The 20,668-nt window shown below is 40.8% G+C and overlaps 1 protein-coding gene across 3 annotated transcripts in view; it reads left to right on the top strand.

The window, feature by feature from the left end:
* Thrb (thyroid hormone receptor beta) overlaps window positions 1-20,668 on the top strand; it is a 239,898-nt gene that overhangs the window by 198,868 nt on the left and 20,362 nt on the right. For all 3 annotated transcript variants that reach the window (XM_023718510.1, XM_004634188.3, XM_004634187.2), the window contains 3 exons: window positions 4,988-5,088; window positions 11,102-11,249; window positions 14,012-14,217. In XM_023718510.1, the coding sequence (XP_023574278.1) occupies window positions 4,988-5,088; window positions 11,102-11,249; window positions 14,012-14,217 (455 nt within the window). The remainder of the gene's footprint in view (window positions 1-4,987; window positions 5,089-11,101; window positions 11,250-14,011; window positions 14,218-20,668) is intronic.

Raw genomic sequence — 20,668 nt, 5'->3', positions numbered from 1 at the left:
TGTGTGTGTGTGTGTGTGTGTGTGTGTGTGTGTGTGTGTGTCTTTTTGAGACAGAGTCTCGCTATGCAGTTCAGGCTGGCCTTGAGCTCACTTCGTAGCCCAGGCTGGTCTTGAACTTGCTACAGTCCTCTTGCTTCAACCTCCTGAGTCCTGGGATTACAGGTGTGTACCACCTCACCTGTCTAAAGAAAAAAGAAAGATTGAAAGTGTAGCTCTGTGCAAAGTCCCTGGGTTCAATACCCAGTACTAGGAAATAAATAGCATACTAATAATTTGGTGGCTTCTTTAGAAGAAAATGCAGACTTATTCTGAATCCTAACCTACCCGGGGTTTGTTGGCTGTGAGTTCTTAGTTGGAAAGATCGATCAGAATTCACTTTGACTATTTTCAGGATGAGGAGAGTTATTCATCAGACTTCTTTACTAGTAACCAATGCCGCTCCTCAAATACACAGTGTAACCTGCAAGTGCTTTACTTCATTGAGATGCCCGGAGTACTTACCACTACCGTAGATAACAATGGCTCCCTTAAAACAGCAGGCCTGGTTCTGCTTGGCAGGTGGGCTTACCTAGAAGGTAAGATTTTTTAAAAAGGAAAAGAAAAGAAGGTAAGATTAGTCAGATGGAAAAAGGCCTCCAGATTCAGCTCCTCTTCCCTCCTTCCTAGGCATGACCTTTTATTTTAGATTGATCATGAGATTAATCTGCTTTATATTTATTACCTAAGAGTCATGTGTCTGTCAAGAAGTTCCAAAATATTTCTTCCTAGGACCTGCCATGCTGTTAGAATTCAATCAAAAGAATTAAACTAGCTGGGCTCCTGGTTTTAGCAATGTAGGAGGAAGCTTGACTTTAACCTAAGCTAAAAAGACAACCTCATTATCTGTTACACAGTTTTGTACTATAAATGTGCAAGTTTCCCCTTCCATATCTCAACCTTCTGAGAACCAAATTTTGTAAAATTACTATTAGCTGCAAATAGATAAATCTTAAAAACATTCTGCTAAGTAAAAAGCTACATATTATATGATTTCACTTGGATGAAATGTCCAGAGTTAGAAAATCTGTAAAAACAAAATGTAGATTAGTGGTTGCCAAGGGTCAAAAGGGTGGAGGAGAAGGAAGGACTAGGGGGTGACTCTTAAAGGTACGAGGTTTCTTTCTTGGATGGTGAAAATGTTGTAAGATTCATCATAGTGATGATAGTATGCAACTCTGAATATAGTAAAAGCCATTGAATCATATGGCATATGAACTATATCTTAATAAAGTTATTTCCAAAAGATTATTTTAAAAGGGTAATATTTTACCAAGCCAGCTTATTTTATATGCAGGATACCCAGAAATTCATCAGAGATTGCCAAATACCAACAACAACAACAGCAAAAAAAAAAAACTAAGTCCTTTGTTGAACAAATATTTTTATATTTCATAAAAATATATTTTATAAAATGACAGTGTAGTTTATTATTCTGAAGACAAATGTGTGTGACATATAAAACTGGGGAAAGCATCACTCTTGAGCTATCACAGCCTATCATGGGTCTTAGTTGGTGGGGGTGGGGGTTGGCCGGGTTCCTTCCACAGTTTCCCGGGACAACACACAGACACAGCTTCTCAGATAATCAGGCTTCAGAACTGTGTCTCGCACGACACTGACATCGTGACACATGCCAGTCAGTGTCGAGATGTGGTGATGGAGCAAATGTTACATGTGCGTTTTCCACATTTGGGCATGTTGGAAGCATGTCACTCAATTTGTGAATATTTTTTTTAAAAGAGAGAGAAAAGATGGAGACTTTGAGATTAAACAGCAGGAAATAGGTTCTCTAGGAGGATCCGTGAGCATGTGACAATGTCAGGTGTATCCATTAGCCTAAAGAGACGCTCTCTCCACCTAGTCATTATGTGTGGGATGTTATTCTCTGATGGAAGTTGTTTAATGATGAATAAGGGACTAAGACATAATGATTAATGTATCATTACTTGTGACTGACTGTTTTAGATAAATAAGATGGCTCAGAACTAACAATGTAAAGAAAACAAAGCAGCAAGGACGGTGCACTAGCTTGATCCTGTAATCAGCTGCCATTAAGTTAAGTTAACATTTCGGTAGATTTGGTGATTTAAGGTACTTTGTCACTTCCACCTACCAAGAAAGTAATCTGGGAGAAATAAGAGAGTAAAGCAAACCCCCTCTCTCAGAGCAGTCAGAATATGAAAGTTGGGCCCAGGAGATAGCTCAGTGGTCTAAGCTCCTGCCTAGCAAGCGCAAGGACCCGGGTTCGATCTCCAGAACTGTGTTCCATGCTGAATCCCAGTACCATATTGGCCACCAAAACTGGACATGGTGGTGCACACATATAATCCCAGCACTCGGGAGGCTGAGACAGGACAATCACTATGAGTCCGAGCTGCCTAGCAAGACTCTGTACCTAATTAATTAATTAATTAATTAATAACAGAATATGAAAGTCTACTTTCTCATTAGTGTTGGGTTCTAGAATTTACAAGAACCTAAAAGGTCAAACCTAAATAAATGAGCTAAATAAATGCCTACATAAATGAGCTACAGAAAAGAAGAAATCTTTAGTGCTCTACTGTCAGTGCCAGAAGATGAAAGCAGCAGGTGTAGTGAGGTAGGATGAGGTGAGGTGGATTATGCCCACCTTCCCAGCTGTGATTAACATTCTCACTGCCATGTTTTGGCTCTCCTATGGCATGTCCCATAAGCAGCACAGTGCCCAACTGGGTGACAGCAGGCACCTAGAATAGAGGAAAATGACTTGGACTCTCTCCTTTACCTCTCTAGTCCACATTGGATACCCAGCACTGAAAATTCTTCACTCCATGAAATCAACTATACATAACTGAGAAGACTCAGAGGTGAAGGTGTAGCTGTCCTGACCATTTCGATATGTAATCTATTCGCCTTTACCGGGAAGATGCGTGTGTTAGTCTGTAGTTTAAAAGTTACCTTCTAAGTAGGTGTCTATCTGCCATCCAGGCACATGAGTACCTATCTTTTCCATCACTTGTTAGTATGTCATTTTCAGGAATATTATCTTTGTAAGTGGGATCTAATGTCTCCCTGTTTGATTTGCAGTTTTATAGTGATGTTAAGCATCTCTTCATGTCTTTTACATTATTTCTCTTTTTTATATTATTGAGGAAAGATCAGAGCTGGAAAACCAGAACCCAGTTGCTTATATATTTCTCAAAGAAAGAAATCATGTTCTATTCCTTTCTGTCTTCTCAGGACCTACTGAGGTGTTTAACACCTACATAGTAGATGTTAAATAAATGTTTGATAATTAATGAATAGATGAGAGAACAGATAACACAAAAGCCATGCCAGTTCCCTTTTTCTTGTCCAGATACTTCCCAGAATTCTCTTTTAAATTGTCTGGTGAGAGTTCTGAAACCCTGGAAGTGAGCTCAACAGATGAGTCATGGTTTGTATGAAGCCAAAGCCAAGAAGAGCTGTAATATAATTTTATAGATCACCAAATCTTTCTTTGAAACTATCTACCTGCTTCCCAAGAAGTAACGTTTTTCTAAATTAAAGTCTGAGCAAAGTAATTTCTAAGAAATTATGAAAAGGATTCATTTTACTCTGTTTTCTTTATGACTTTTCTTCTTTGAAAAATAAGCCCTGAGAAGCCTAGTTTATTTAATAAAAGGTTTGTGGAAATGTCATAGTAAAATATGCAGTAAGTTACCAATCATTTCATCCTAACTGATCTTTTATGGAGACTAAGCTTGCTGAATCACAGAACTTCCTAAGAATGGTTGCTTTTATTTTCTCAATTATAATTGTGCCTTGTTTTGATGTTTGGGCTTTCCCTAAAACTGTGTGCTTTTGCGGTGAAGAGTTGATACACGTGGAACTGAACTTGCCCTTCCAAAGCAGGTTCGGGGGGGGGGGGGGGAAGGAAACGTTGTCTCCATGGAAAAGAAACAAAGACAGACTAACTTTTTTTAAAACCTCATTTTTCTGGGTTAAGACAATTAAACTGACAAACTAAAAGTACCCTGAGGAAGGAACTTCTGATGGTTGGATTTTCTTTTCAAGAGAATCACAACTAGTTCATACTACCCCATGTTGTTGGATTGTGTATTATAACATCCCAAATGTACCACATTGTTTCAGATGGCCTTTATCATTCTATTCAACTCTATTTTAGCAAAGACCAGCATAATTTATCCTGGGCATTGGACATCAAGGGCCTCTCATCTTAGTCTCTGCCAGTAAAGTCCAGTGTGACCCTGAGAAAGGCCTAGCCCAAAGGCCAGTTTCTTTCCCTCAGAATTACTTAAGAAACTGGGGCTGGGGAGATAGCTCCATGGCCTAAGCACCTCCTTGGCAAGTGCAAGGACCCAAGTTTGATCCCTGGTACCGCATGCTGTACCAGGCACATCATGATGGCTGCTGAAACCTGGTGTGGTGACGCACACCTGTAATCCCAGAAATGGAGAGGCTGAGACAGGAGGATCACTATGAGTCTGAGTTGCATAGCAAGACCCCGTACCAAATAAATCAGTAAATAAATGATTTTTTTAAAAGAAGTGCTTAGAGATATCCTAGCACCTTCCCAGCTATGAAATTTTCTGAAATCAATGCATAGTATGTTGACCCCCGCAGTAGTTAAAGTCTATCAAGAATAAGTTCTTAAATAAGCCATGTGAAAAAAAAATTATGTTATCCAGAATTCAGTGTTGAGAGTAATCCAAATCCCGGTCTGTCTACTTGACTTGTGGGCTCCAACAGCCTCCTCATCTGATCTCATCTGCACAACAGCGAGGATCTCATCAGCATCTGCAGATGGTTACTCTGCAAATGTAAGATGCTTGCTGCGGGTCTCACCCCTGTCATTACCTCCTCTTGGCAAACCAGTGTTGTCACTGGTCAGATAATCTCAGCCCTGGTGTATCTCCGACGTGCACATGGCTCACGTACTCACCTCCCTCCTTTTCCTCCTTCCCAGGGTACATCCCCAGCTATTTGGACAAGGATGAGCTCTGTGTGGTGTGTGGCGACAAAGCCACGGGGTACCACTATCGCTGTATCACATGTGAAGGCTGCAAGGTAAGAACCCTGCTGCTCTCCTCCCTGTGTGCTGCTGGAGCTCAGTATTTGAATTCAAATTAAAACCAGATTTCAACATTCCTCACCGGTGACCATCCAGGGGTCTGGTGGCGCTCACGTTTTTGATGTGTTTAGGAACTGAGTTTATGAGAGTGTGAGGACTGACTTCTTCAGTAAGTCTTAAAACAGGAAGAGGATCAAAAAAAGCAAAAGAAATTGATAAAACTTTTACTTTGCATTCTTAAAGACATAAATTTTTAAATACATTATCATCCCACAAAGTTAACAAGCTAAAAGCACACTGACATTTTTTCTGTTTTATCTCCAAAATTGGAGGAGATGGGGCTTGCTCTGTCACAGGCCCTTTTCACTGCTAATCTCCATGAATGTGCCCACTTCAGAGTTCCATTAGGAAATACCTTTGAGGCTACTTAGGTTCAATTATGCGCTGAAGTTGATCTAAAGTGGCTTTCAGCACAGCCCGCAGTAAGGAGATTCAGGTTGTCCATCAGGTAATTGTATTTTCTGCATTCAAGAGATACTTGACAGGAACATACCAGAGAACAGCAGTCCATTCACCTCCTGAGAGTGAGTCTGAATTTGCCTAATTACAATCCTCACCAACAACATTAAGATGAGCTTTATGGAAAGTATCTTTTGGTCAAAAAACTTCACCTAGAAAATAATCATTTTCTTTTTCAATGTTTTATATTTAAAACCCACTAAAGGAGTAAATTCTTAAGCAAAAATTGTACTGAAATTTGAAGAAGAAAAAAAATCACTCCATCTTCCCTCCTCCTTTGCCTGCCTAATTTGCTCTTCTTCCCTTCCTCTGAGACCTCCTTTCCTCCTGCCCTTCTGCCTAGACCCCCAAAATGAACATATTATTTGGTTTTACACCAAGGAGAATTCCATTTCCCTAGCAGAAATTTTTCCATGAAAATACCCTCATTTTATGCATGAAATTAGGAAACTCTTAGGAGAAGCCTGCTAAGCATGTTGCGATTATACATGCATTGGAAGAGGTAATGTCTTAAGGTCCCGAGGCCTTTTCTTTGTGAGATTCTATTTGGAATATAGTGTAATATGGTCTTCCTTCAGGCAGACCCCTTTGATCTGGATTTTGTGGTTCTTCAGCAAAGACTGGGCTAAAGGTTGCCATTGTAACTATGAAAATAATGTCTTAACAAGTTTAATAAAGCTAATTACAAAAGTCCTGGCTATTTATTAATTAGAATGCTTGCAAACCCTCTCTTGAAAGCAGTTTTATTGGCTTGTACTGAAAGTAATAATACTATAGAACTCTAGATACATTCTCTGATTCCAAAAGCTCAGTGATTAAAGCTGGCCTTTTTTTCAGATATTAGCCTTAATTTAAAAGGCTTTACCTGCCTGATTATGCAGCATTGAGATTCTTTTAAATCAGCTTCTTATGATTCAATTTGAATCCTGGGAAAGAATCTAATGAAAATTGCATTTAATTTTTAACTCTACTATGGGACTCTCCAGGCTAAGAGTCTCATCCAGAGGACTGAATGCAGTAGTAGAGATTGCCCTTGAACAAAGGAAAAATTGAGCCTATTCCCCTAAGTCCCCACCTCACTAAAATCAGCTAGCTTCTTCTCTCAGGACCACTGGATCTTGAAGTTTTCTTGATTGAGCTGAGGTTTGCTTCAAAGAAAAATCAACTACCAACAGGTTAAGTTTTTCAAACCCTATGTCTGTATACATCTGTGTATTTTCAACCTTTGTGTCTGATGAGAATAGTACTGTGTTTAGGTTTGCCTCCATCATGAAACCAAAGAGGAGCCTCCTCTGGGTGCCAGGGGTGGGGGTTGTGCCTCATTCACTATAATGACAAAGCATTTTGGAAAAAGACAAGATTTTTTTCAACTGATGCATAACTTTTTAAGAGTGGCGAAACATCAAAACAGTTACATTCTATACTATTGACTCAAATCTGTAATTTAAAAACATTTCTAACCCACACAGTAGGGGTACAATCATTTTTGCCTTGACAAAAGTGAAATCCTTGTGGCAAATCCTGGAGCATGTAAATATATTCCTCTGTTGTAGAGGAAATGTGACCTTTACAACATAGTAACGCTACACAGAGTTAATAGAATTTTGAAAAATGTTTGTCTCATGCTTAGTCACTATTAAAATATTTATCACATGCAGTGTGCTCATTGAAGTACAAAATAAAAAAAATTTTTAAAGTGAAACCCTTTGGACATATCTTGTCTATTGTGATGTGCCAGGTTTTTAAAAAAATACAAAATAGTGATAGAAAAGAAAAAAGTATTTAAAACTATACAAAATTTCACTAAACAAAGTAATAGGAATTCAACAATGGTTGCTGTATTGCATATTATCTTCAAATTAGTTGTTCAGATTACCAGATACGAACGTGTAAGATTGGCTTAAAGAAAAAGCAAAACAAACAATAATAACAGTGGTAAGAAATTCAAAAGAAAGAAAAAATAAGAATAAAAAGAAAAAATATATTTTAAACATTAACTGCTCCTTTCAAAAGACCAGGATAATTGTGCCAGTTTTTATACGTGTCTTATAGAAGGAATGTTTGTGCTTCCCCACCATAAGCTATTCTCTAAGAAGTACCCAAACCTGTCCAAATGTTGAACTAGGAAGGTGACATGTGCTCTTTATCTCAATGATTAGTACTTTATCTTGAACCTCAGAGAAGTGGATCCAATTCTCAGAATGCACAGAAATAGGTATGATTGATGTATAAAGTAGCACACCTCTTCACCAACGAAACAGTGAGATATGTGTCCTTGTTTATTCCCAAAGAAATCTCTCATCAACTTTTCCTTTTCTTGGCCGGTGGGGGTATTTGCTGAGGATTGAACCCTGGGCCTCACAAATGTGAAGTAGATGCTCTATGGCTGAGCTAAAAGGATTTCTTTTAAATAAGTAAATTATAAATACATTTATATTACACAAAAATACTATGATAAATGTCTTCCCCTAAGTTTGTTGCTAGAAATTAATTTTTGTCATTTTTAAAAATTAAGGGACCTAATATTTTTACATTTACTCATATAAAGTAGTCCTTCATCACATGTAAAACAAAAATATGCTTCTCTGTACTTCAGAGACACAGTAGTATAGAAGGGATTGGGCCCAGGAAGCATCCAAAAAAACACACCACAGGTAGGCCACAGCAGGATAACACCATGCATAGGCCCGCAAACCACCACAACTGCTTTCTCCAAATAGGCAAATATAAATTATTTCACTCACTCCATCAAAGAGTACCCAGAACAGGCTTTAGAGAGAAATAGGTGCCCCTCCTTCTGGTATAGTATACCTTAGAGTGCTATCTCCCTCCTTGGTCCCCCACTTCCTTAGCACAAGCTGGCATCAGAGTGTGAGGGAGAAAAAGTCACCCCAGTTCCAGACACAAAAACCCTTTTCCTGTTTTTATAGCAGCACTCAGCCCTCGGCACTCTCTCTTGCTGACAGTCTTAGATTTGAGTACATCCACCTCTGGAGAAACGTGACCTCCGGGAAAGGAGTGCTGGCCGGCCCCTACCCTGCCCCTGGGTGTCCTCTGCCAGGAAGCTCGGGGTTTCTTCTGCCTTTCTCTACTCTCCGTGGACAGAGGGGCACCTAGCAGAGGGCAGTTCACAGACAAGTGTGTGTTCAGTCACATGACACACTCTGACGTCCCATTTCTGGCAGGATTTACCTGCCCTCTAGCCCCAGGGAAACGTGGCTGACATCTCGTATTGATGCCTACCTGTGATTCTATAACCCCATAACCATGTGTCCAATCCTACAGGTTCACACACTCCAGTATTTATGGATGCAAAATCAAAATGCAACAAGACAGTTTTTCTATTAGAACTTGAAGAGTGGAAATGGTCTACACATGTCCCCACAAGCCTACAACTCTCAGTTTTCCCTAGGGTTTTTGCAGTGTGTTCTGCTGTGGACCTTTTATATATATTGAAGAGCTTTTGTGTGAAAGTGGGCATATGTATGTAATTTAAATCAAAAAATGAGATAATAAAAATGTGGGCTAAAGCAAGAACAATTGACATTTAAGGCCCACAATTTATTTTACAGAGAAGCCCCTTTCACATTTTAGATGAGAACCTCTTTTTTTTTTTTTTTTTTTTTTGCAGAATCAGGGATTGAACTCAGGCCCTTGAGGTTGCCAGGGAAGCACTTACTCCACTGAGCCATCTCCCCAACCCTAGCTGAGAACCTCTTAAAACCTTGCTAATCTACCAAAACAGAGGCCAGGCATGGTAGTGCATGCCTGTAATTCCAAGACTCAAGAGGCTGAGGCAGGAGGATTGCTCCAAGTTTGAGGCCAGCCTGGGCTACAAAATGAGTTCAAGGCCAGCTTGAACTGCGTAGTGAAACCCTGTCTCAAAAAGACCAAAAAAATCTACCAAAACAGAGAAGCCCAAGGGTGGGGCCAGTGCTCCATGTGGTGCCAGGAACCAAATCCTGGTCCCTTCGCTTGGCTAAGCAGGCACTTAGACTGCTGAGCTATCTTGCTGGTCCCCAAAACAGATAAAATGGAAGTTTTCTGAGTCATAGATTGAAAAGGACTGTTTATTCATTTAAATAGTACAGTAAGCACACTTCATTTTACATTATATAAATGCTAAGCAAATGAGATTTGGAGTATATATCTTGTGCTCCTAATCAAGTTCCAGTATGCAGTTACCACATGACTTGAAGCAAGTAATTTAACCTGTGTAGCAATTAACTCTTCTCACCTCTATCATGGAGATATTTAGATCTTCTCCCTCATAACTTAGATTGTGGGGAAGAGAAAAGAATATGGAGTGCATCCAACAGCCCTGTGCAGGTGCTCAGTGCCCTTATTAAGTCCCACAATTCAGAATACAGCTGCTGAGATGTAGGGGTCAATCCACAAAAGTTCTAGTAGGACCTCCTTAATGATTCCATGTAAGCCACATACTCTGAACCTACAACTGAACTGTACACTTCAGGAAGGAGAAAGCATACTGAATTCATAGGTGTATGTCTACAGATACAGAGCAAAAGAGGGTTATGAAAAGAAAAACTTCAGTGCAATCAGTTTAGGGAGATATTTTGTGGAAAATCTGAAAAGCATTTGAAAGACTGAGAGCCATCTCAGAAGTCGAAATGAGAATTAAGTGAAATCTCTAGATGCAGATAATGCATCTATTTAATTATGAAATGATTACATTATTAATTGGTAAAGTATCACAGTTAGCCAGCTCTTCTTTTTCCTAGTATAAATTAGTAAAGCTCCTCATAGCTTAATTCAGCAGCATAATTATAACATGCTATGAAAAATAATAAATATTATCAAATGCACTAGATTCTTCCATTGGCTTCATTTCTTTGAGTAAAATCCAAAGTGGTAATTCTTTTTGAAATAAAATTCTGTTTTATTGTTGGACAACATTGTTTCCCCCATACATCAAACAGGCCAAAAATAAATAAATAAATGAAAAAATTAAATAAAGAAACAGCAGCTTCAAAAAAAAAGGAAAAAAAGAAAGCTTTCATTTTTATCCTTTTGAACCACCTCACAAAAAACAACAACCTAGTGTATAGCTAAGCACATACACACAAAAAAAAAAAATTACTGAAATACTTGGAATAAGATTTTGTTGTTGTTGCTTTTTTAAAAAAAAATGATTTCTCTTTGTTGTTTTTTTTTTTTTATTTTTTTTGGTGGAACTGGGGATTGAACTCTGATCCTTGCATTCGCCAGTCAAGCACTTATCCTACTGAGCCATCTCCCCGGCCCCCTCAAAGTCATATTGACTCTGAAGTCCTTTGACAGCTCCTTCAGCTCCTTAGATTCCCTTTAGGCCTGCTATCCCATATTAGTGGAAACAGATAAAACTAGAAGCCCAAATGTATGTTAAAGCCCCAAACAATTCATCTTATAATTATACGGACTCAAAGCTCCAGAATCATTTATTTCTTGAAAATATAAAACTGTTATCTTGGGTCTTTCTTTCTCATGTAGGGTTTCTTTAGAAGAACCATTCAGAAAAATCTCCATCCATCCTATTCCTGTAAATATGAAGGAAAATGTGTCATAGACAAAGTCACACGAAATCAGTGCCAGGAATGTCGCTTCAAGAAATGTATCTATGTTGGCATGGCAACAGATTGTAAGTAGATCATCTTCATTTGCTTCATATTCAAGGAGTGCTGATTGGGGAAGGATTTGGTTCAAGATCAGTCAGGCAGAAAAGTAGTGAGGACCCACATAGACAGAGAGGGGAATACATGGTTTCCCCAGCCCTGTCCCTCCCCACTTCCCGCTTGCCATCCAAGAGGGTAGAAGCTATTGCTGTGTGGGTTTTATTCTACTCCTGTCCTATCAACTCTTAACTCTCAAAGTAGCCAGATGATGAGGGAAATAAAGTGGTGAAATTATCCCTATAAATTACCTCTATAGTGCTGGGAGGATGGGCTGTTACCAACCCTGCAATGTGTTACAAGTAAGGCCTCATCCCTTTAACTTAGTAATCTTCACACATGTGATCAGAGCCTCATGTCCTAGTTCTTATATTCTTTTTCAAAGCAAAGACAAATTATTTTATGGGCACTTTTTAGAGACAGAACATTAGCAAAAAATGTCTAGGAAACTTCTAGAAAATTCATGAAGCACCCTTCATTTGGTTGCTTCTTGTATTTTTAGCCATAAAGTCATTGGAGCTAAAGTGGTCATCCCCAGTGTCCCCAGTGCCACAGCATATGGTGGTGAGATTAGCCCTTCGGGTCTCTCCTCCCCACAGTGTGTAAGGGACTTACACCAGTCACCTTAATTAATCATGAAAAGAATCGTGTGCCTCACAACAAGGCTTCCCCTTTGTCAGACATCAGAGTTAATGATTTCTACTGCCATAAACTTTTACACATCAGGGAGGAATTCCAACTGTTAGCTAAACATTTAAAAGGAAAAGAAAAACAAAGGAAAGAAAGGGAAAATTCAGTGAGGATTCTTTCTGATATAAAAGAAAATAATCATGCTTACCCTGATGTGAAAAATAGAATTTTCTCTGAGAAAACAATAGCAACAACAAAAAAACTATGGAAGATCTTGCTTTGCATGGTAAGGAAGACAGAACGAAGGATCATTCAAAGGGAAGAGGGTCGTGTTATGGTGTTAGGCTGAAAATCCTGAGTTAATCCCTACCTCTAGCTGTGTCTGTTCTTTATCTTTTAAAGGTTTTAGCCTTGCCAGCAATATGCCTGAGAAGGATATGTGACTATGATTTACTTGGGACCAATTGTTTAGATACATTACTGTAATGAATCATTATGGTTGATCATCTATTTCATTGTTTCATTAAGAACTTTAACATACGAGTATTTTGAGGTTAAGAAATTTTGTTAATCTAGATTGTGTGAAGATAAAATTTGGTGTTTTCTGACTTGTTTGGGAGGCATTTTAAGAACTCAGGCTTTATGATTTAACAAAAAATAATCTTTGAGGTTCAGCACTGTCAGTTATTAGCTCTGTGACCCCCCCAGTATTAAGCCTTCAGTTTCTCTGCTCTGAAATCACTGCCAACTTTAGAGGGTTCTGTCCAGGATTATGTTAGATAATTAATGTCCATTGCCAACTGTTTCTGACATGCTAGATGCATTCAGAAAATAAAGCTCTGCGCATTATTAGCTTTGCTGCAAGAACCAAAGTGATTTAGCAGGCCTTTTCCATATTCCCTGCCATGATAGCTGCTCGCTTTGACAACCCACTCCAGCGTCAAATACTCAGGGTTTCGTATTCTGTTTGTGAGTTATCTAGGCACCTTGATTCTCTTCCTTCTCTGTTTTCTGTTTTAAGAAATGGTCTTGGAACCGTGATGTTATAAAACTGGAGTCAGGAGTTCTAGGCCTGGCTCGGCCGTGAGCTTGCTCTATGACTTCAGACAAGTCCCAAGCTCTCAGGATCAGTTTCCTCCTCTGGGAAAGGAGAAGTTGGATGATATCTGAGGTCCCTTCTGGTTCTAAAACATTGTGACTCTGCTACTTCTATTTCACTGATAGACACTAAGAGACTAGTGACATGGTTTTGTTTTGGAAATTGACCATGGAAGTACAAATTTCTTGTGGCCTACTCTTCCCTTTTGCACAAATGATAAAAGTTATGGTTGCATGTGCTGAGTATTACAACATTTAGTACCTTGGGTAGTGTATTACTGATCTCATTTAGGAAGAAACGAAAGAAAATGCAGAGAGCTGAGGAGGTCACACAGCCAGAAGTATTAGGGTCAGAATTCAAGTCAACATCTGTCTAGAGTTTGAGGCCTGGGCTCCTTAATTTCCATTGCAAGTTGATCACCTATGGAGCGGTGTAAAGTGTACATCTGCGAAGCTAGCTCAAGATAGGTCTCACCACAGGATTAGCCTATAAATGAGCCAATGAAGACTTGGTCCTGTTCCTCAGAGGAGGGAACCAGGAGCTTCCCATCCCACTCCACAATTGTTCTTTGGCCTGACGTCTCCTCACCATTTTAAGAGGAATCTTAAGAAAGGAGGGAAGAAATAAAGACATGAGTGAATTTAGATGACTGACTAGACAGATTTACCTGTGATCCTGAAGTAGGATAAATTTCACTTCTCTCTATTGCACCCCTTCCAAGGGCTTCCATCTGTGGAGTTGGAGGGGCCAAAGTGCAGCTTACTGCAGAGCTTCATTTTGAAAAGCTGACTGGGCATTAGGAATTTGGCACAGGGGCTCATGCTGGACAATGGCTGACCAGTAACAATTTGCTGCCAGGGGAAGAGAAAGCCCTAATGTGACCTATCCCCCCCTAAGAAACACACTGATCCACTTGTGCCTCAGTGGTCCCCACCCCTGAGGCTCCAGGATGTACACACACTTAGGGATATCCACATGTATCCTCACCTTTCTCCCTCCCAGTGGTGCTGGATGACAGCAAGAGGCTGGCCAAGAGGAAGCTCATTGAGGAGAACCGGGAAAAGAGGCGGCGGGAGGAGCTGCAGAAATCCATAGGACACAAGCCGGAGCCCTCAGATGAGGAATGGGAGCTCATCAAAACTGTCACTGAAGCACACGTGGCCACCAATGCCCAGGGCAGCCACTGGAAGCAGAAACGGAAATTCCTGGTAAGATATCCATGCACAGCTCACTGTCAGTCACACAGTAGGTGCTTTCTGCCTCAACTCAGTCAGTCCTCAGAATCCTGGGCTACTGACATGATGCCCCATTTCACTGACAGAGGAGCTACAGCTCTGATAGGACTAGGACCTTGCAGAATCTGGACGTAAATCAGACCTATGTGAGGTTTAATACCCCTCTTACAGTCCCTCCTCCTCTTTGCAGTTCACTGAATTCCAAAGCAGTTTCTTAGAGCTCGTACTTTGTTTTTGATGTTACTAAGGTCGGTTTTGAACAAACTAGTGAAATTCACTGCCTGCTAGCTTCTCCTTGTTACATTTATTTCTCCTCTCAGATGCTCAGTAGGTACTTGTTTAATCCTCTAAAATTAGCTCATAATACCAGTCTCTTTTAGAATAACCTCAAAGGAGAGTGTCCCATAGCAGAGATGTGTTTTTACATCAATAGAAGTCAAAATTTTTAGTTTAAAATAATGAGGTTGAGAACAGAAAAACAAAAGGAAGGAGGGATGCAGAGAGGATGTGTAGAGAAAACAAACACCAGGCCTTGAATATTGGTGTCTAATAGTGTCATACAAACTTGGAGTTGTGTAAGCCTTCCCCCATTTACTTCTCATCTAGACTTCAGAGGATTTTGAAGGAGGCGGGAACTTCTATCCTCATTTTACAGAAAATGCAAAGAGACAAGATCATATGCTGACACTTAACTCAGCCAGGTCCAAAAGCTGTCTCAGGTCTTTTAGTTTCAAGTCAAGCTCTCCACGCACCTCACCAAATGGGCCACGTACCCTGGCCCACGTCTGGCTCTCTTCTAGGTAATGTCGTCTAGCCCTTTATGTGCAGTTGCTGAGTCCTGACATAAGTGTCCTGTAGGTCCATGTGTGTCCCCAGCGAACTTTGGAGGACCTCCTCATCTGAACACAGAGAGCTAGCGGTATAATTATCCTTGTACCACACGTCAATCTTATAGTAAATAGGTTTTTATTAATATAACAACTTTATAGAAACTTTTGAAAAGAAAATGTTTACATATGATCTACCTGCCCTGAAGCAGTTGTCTTATGGTCACAATGAAATGATAATGCCAGCACTTTGCAAATGGTCTTCACTCATAGCAACGTTAGCAAATCCTTAGATGATGCTTACTGCATGCTAGGTACTATGCTAAGCTTTTCCCTATATTAACTTCCTATGCCAACCCTAGAGATAGGTATGGTTGATATCTTCACTATACAGCAGGAAAAACTGAAGCAGAGAAGTTTGAGAAACCTACCCAAGCTCCTGGAGGTCATACATGATGGCAAGCATGTGGGCCATACAACTTGCCACCTGCACAAATCAAAGAGATCCTGAAAGAAACAAGCTCCCTGCAAGGGCAGCCTGATGGCACATTCACCTTGCATCCTTACCCTCACGCTGCTGTATCTGCTAGGAAATTGAAAAACACTCATTCCCGATCAATAGATCAACGTTACAGTATATACAAGGTAGAACAAGACAGAGACCTGACTAACTGCAATCCTAAATCTGACTTTTCCCCTGATTGTATCACCCACAAACAGTTGACCACCACTTCCAAGCCTAGTGTGGCCTTTTAATTTCCACTAGTGACTGAGGAATAAAATTCAAGCTGAATTCTAAGTACAGGATAAAAATGTGGGACAAATCTTGGACTTTTCCTCGAGAATTGTACATTTTTGTTTTACTTACTCTGAAAAAAAAATGGATACTAGTCCTGGTAGTCATTAAACCAACTTCAGTGGCCATTAATGTGCTTCTTTCTAGATTCTAAACACTTATTATTTTTATTTAAGAAATTTTTATCGAACAGCTACTATGTGCCAGGAAGTAAATCAGCCGCAATAGGAGGTGGGAACTAGACAATAAGGTTTAGATAAACAAGATAAATACAGGCAGTAGGAGAGCAATAAATCATATGACGGGACAGAGTGTGAGCTGGAAGTGGAGAAACACTTCACTCCTCTAGACAAGAATGTGCAAACAGCAGGGCTCACCAGGGTGGTGACATTTGAGCTGTGACTGAAAACTGAGAAAGCCAAGCTTAAGAAAATATTAAATCTCCTCACACCTAGTGATCCCCTTGGCAAAGACAGATCAATGCCTAGTGGTAAGAACCAGCTTCAAGGTTTATACCTGTAACTTACAGATTCCTGATAGTTTTCATTGGTCTGAAAAAACCAAAAAGTATGGCACAGAGTTGTTTTTAACCAGGGCACAAGACTCCCAACTCACAAAGGAGTTTTCTTTAGGAAACTTATAGTTCACAGCCACTGTTCTACATGCCAGTCTCCCTCCCCATGGAGCTGCCATCAAATATATCTTTTATAGATCCTTGATCTGTTAAAGAAATTGTCTTTCTTGACCCAAATATAAGTAATTTCTGCTCTAAGCCAAGTATTCCTAGAGGGGTCCTGTAGAGAGATGAAAATTCCACTGTCTCATCTGTCTCTACAGTTCATCCGTTTGTAGCAGCCAATTGCCTTCTGTGCTGTGTCAGCCCTGCACCTCCTGGTATGCAGAAACCGCATTCCATTCAGTACTAGCACCTCCATGCCAGCCCCTGAAGTTTCAGTGGCTAGAACCCAGGGCACTGGTCCTTCAAGATGGCTACTGTTCCCAAGCTCCCCCTGTAATCATAGCCAATTCCACCCTTTCCTCCTCTCCTGGACTCTGGGATATTCTGTGATTCCTCTAAACAATGGATTTTGGCAGAAAAAGTGCTTGAAAGATTTCTAAATCGGAATAAGCTTTGTAGTTCCCATGTGGGTCATTGGAGGTAGAAACATACTACTATGTAAAAATGTCCAAGTGCTTTGAGATAACCTTGCTATGAGGAAGCCCAAGCTAGCTACATGAGGCAGGCAAGATTCCCAACCAACACAGGCACCAGGAAAGAGAGGACAATGCCTCCAGTGACCCCAGCCTGCATAGCCATTTGATAGCAACTGTATGAAGGACACCAAGTAAGACACCACTAAACCCCAAATAAGATACCTCTGAACCTCTAGAAAACTAAAAGTTCATTTTTAAATTATTGTTTTAAGCCACTGTGTTTGGGGATTGTTTGTTATACAACATTAGATAACCAGAACAGAACTCAATATGTATGTGTTAAGTTGAGCATACAGTTCCTCTGGCCCATCCTTAGAGATCTTACAGTTAAGCTCTGGGTCCCAGTACATTTATATAGTTACAGATACTCCATGCAGAGGGATGCCCTTAGGGAAGTACTTATGCTCAGAATGAGAACCTTATTCTTGTGCCTGCAAGGGCATTAACAATCCTTACTTGGATACAGTCTTGCTGAATGGTGTCCATGTCTGAAAGGTCCAGGGCTAGATAGGCTTTTACACATTAAAATTTGCGTCTTCTGTGTGGTTGATGCCTTTTGTGCTAGCAACGCAGCTACACATATTATTTCATTGATTTTTTTGTATGCACCATCTTGTTTTGAAGAATAATTTGAAAATATTTATTATCTTAATAATGGCATATGGATACATCATGAAAGATTAAAATTATATCTTGTCATAAAAGCTAGAAGTATTCATTTACCCGGAATGGGTTAGTGTTTAGTCCCCCAAAGGAGCTACTTCATCTCCTTCCACCCAGGGACTAGGAATCAAGCCAGAAAAAGAGACCGGCACTTGGGCCTGGGCTTTAAAATCTGAATTAGAGTCTCTGGCAAGTGAGGAACTTTGGCAAAATCTATGCAGATTTTCATAATAAACCTAGAGTCATGCATTAAAATTACTTCAAAACATATTTGAATCATGTAGTTTTCTAGTTCTCTCCCATCTACTCAAATGTCCAAGACTACAGAAATGCCCAGTTTTACCACCAACAATTTGCATGAAGGCATTGATGACAGAAAGTAGAAGTGAGCTGAGAAGGAAACAAGCAGAGCCTAATGTCAAACAAGGAAAAGTGGGTCTCTCCATCAAGGATAGCTCACTTCTATCCCGCCCTGGTGCCGCAAGTCATTTGCCTTGGCATAAACCACATGGCAGCAACAACCTTACCTTTCAACACCATTACTATATGTCAACATCATCTCATCGTTCCCTTCCTTAGGTCATAGCAAAGCAGTCGCTTTGAATGGACCTTGCACCAAATATTAAATGTGACCACTAGAGTCAGAGCAAGCCTGCCCCGTTTTCCCTGGCAGTCACTGCCTGATTTCCCATATTCTCAACCAGGGTAACCTGAGAGAAAAGGCATACACAGAGAGAGCAGGTAGGGTGGGCGATTCAACCTTGTATGAATAAGTCGTAGGACATACGCAACCAAGTCAGGAAGGCATCTATCACCCAAAATTGTTAGCGCTTCAGAAGAAGACTAGGGGGCTCTATAGTTAGGACAATGGAGACAAGCCAAACATCGTGGGCCCAGCACTTGCCTCTGTTGCTTTCTAATCTGTGACCTTAAGCAGGTGATTTCACTTCTCTAAGGCTCAGACGCCTTGTGTCTTTAACCATATAGTATAAAAGTAGAGGTTATGCAGGTTCTTACAGTGCCTGACACATTCTTGTTGTTTTTTAACTATTTATGTATTTGGTACAGGGTCTCACTACACAGCCCAGCCTCATAATGATCCTCCTGTCTCAGCCTGCCCAGCGCTGGGATTGCAGGCATATGCCACCACACCCAGTTTTGGTGGCTGGCTTTGCATGCTGGGGTTTCAGGGCTGACACAGCATGTAGTACCGGGATCAAACTCAGGTCCTTGCACTTGCCAGGCAGGCACTTAGACCACTGAGCTATCTCCCCATCCCCCTGACGTGTAGTTAACAACCACATATGTAGTTAGCATGTGCACTATCCCTCCCACCTCCGCTGTCTTTCCTGCTCGTCTCAGGAAATGTGTGAGCCTGACATCTCATCTCAATACCCCAGAACCTTGAATCATGATCTCTTCTTGTCCAGCCTTGCAAAGGTGCAAGAGAACACTGGTGAACAAGCGGAGGAATGGCCCCATCTAACCCCACCCTACTTGGCATGTGCCAAAGAGCCACTGGGTCAAGCCAAGACGTCCTTGGCTCTGCACCAGGCAGCCACTTGAGAAGAGGTCAGCTGGCTGCATTTCCTACTTAACTTGAACCATACAGGGCAGCAGTCAAAGCAGAATGAGCTGGTCGACATTTAGCAGCCTCCCTGAATGCTAAGAAAGAGTTAATGCCACACCCACACACACCCTGAACTCTCCCCTGCACCTGTCCATCCCCCTGCCTTGGCCAGTCACCATGAATCCCTCACATCCAGTGCATCTTCAGTCCCCGACACACGTCTCAAGTTCTTCTGCTTCTGTCCATTCATGCCTCCAGCCCATTTCAGCACAGCCAAATGTTTGCTGTTGCCAGCCACTGTGTTCCTGTGGCACATCCCTTCCCACACATGACCATAAATCTCACCATGCATCCGTTCTGTCCACAGCCCTTCAGTGGACACTCTGTTTGCATTTAGAATAAGCCTGTGTCCTCTTCCTGACCCATAAGGTTCAGCATGATGGGACCTTGCCTCTCTTCTTCAACTCACGTCATTACTGGGCTCTTTCCACATGAGTGTCTGGAAACTGACTTTTTCCTCTGCCTTAGATGTTCTTCCTCTGGCAATTTGGAAGGTTTCCTCCTTGGCATTTTTTAGGTCAAAGCTCACACACTGTGCTCAATGGGGCCTTAGCTGATCACCCTACCTCCAGGTACCTGCGGAGTACCTCCAGTCTTATCAGGAAGTGTAATTATTTGATGGTTGTATTTTTTCTGTTTATTGCCTGTCTTCCTTCACTGCAGTGTTTGTGCCTTAATGATACATTCATTGTTCATTGTGGTCATCTCAGTATAGAGCATCTATTCTAGAACTAGATCTGGCCTATTGTACTTGATAAATAAATATGGGCTGAAAAAATGTATGAATAATCATTTATTCATTCACTCAGTCATTAAGTTTTCTATCCTCCACCCTCTGGGCCAATGTCTTCTACATAGTTGCCAAAGACACATGAGGCTCATCCTCCAATCCTCTGAAAAAGTCTTATCATTGATGTATACCTATATGCAATAACTACAACAAAAAGTGATATAATAAATGCCTAACACCTAGAGTGATACCTGGGAGCCACTGTGCATGTTCAGGTGCAGCAGACATTGTTTCAAAACTGAGATCACCTAGAAAGAAGTCTAGAAGACAGGGTTTTTACTTAGGTCTTGAAAAATGGAGAGCATGTAGAATGCGCAGAGATGAAAGACAGAAGTAGAGGATTCAGTCAGGGAGATAGCTCAGTAGAATGAGTGCTTGCCTGGCAAGCACAGGGTCCTGAGTTCAAACCCCAATATGGCAAAAAAGAAGAAGAAGGAGGAGGAGAAGGAGGAAAAGGAGGAGAAGGAGGAGGAGGAGAAGGAGGAGGAGGAGGAGGAGGAAGA

The sequence above is a fragment of the Octodon degus genome, unplaced genomic scaffold, assembly GCF_000260255.1.
Source record: "Octodon degus isolate 3935 unplaced genomic scaffold, OctDeg1.0 scaffold00059, whole genome shotgun sequence".
Classification (NCBI taxonomy): Eukaryota; Metazoa; Chordata; class Mammalia; order Rodentia; family Octodontidae; genus Octodon; species Octodon degus.
This window is presented reverse-complemented; position numbering and strand designations above follow the sequence as displayed.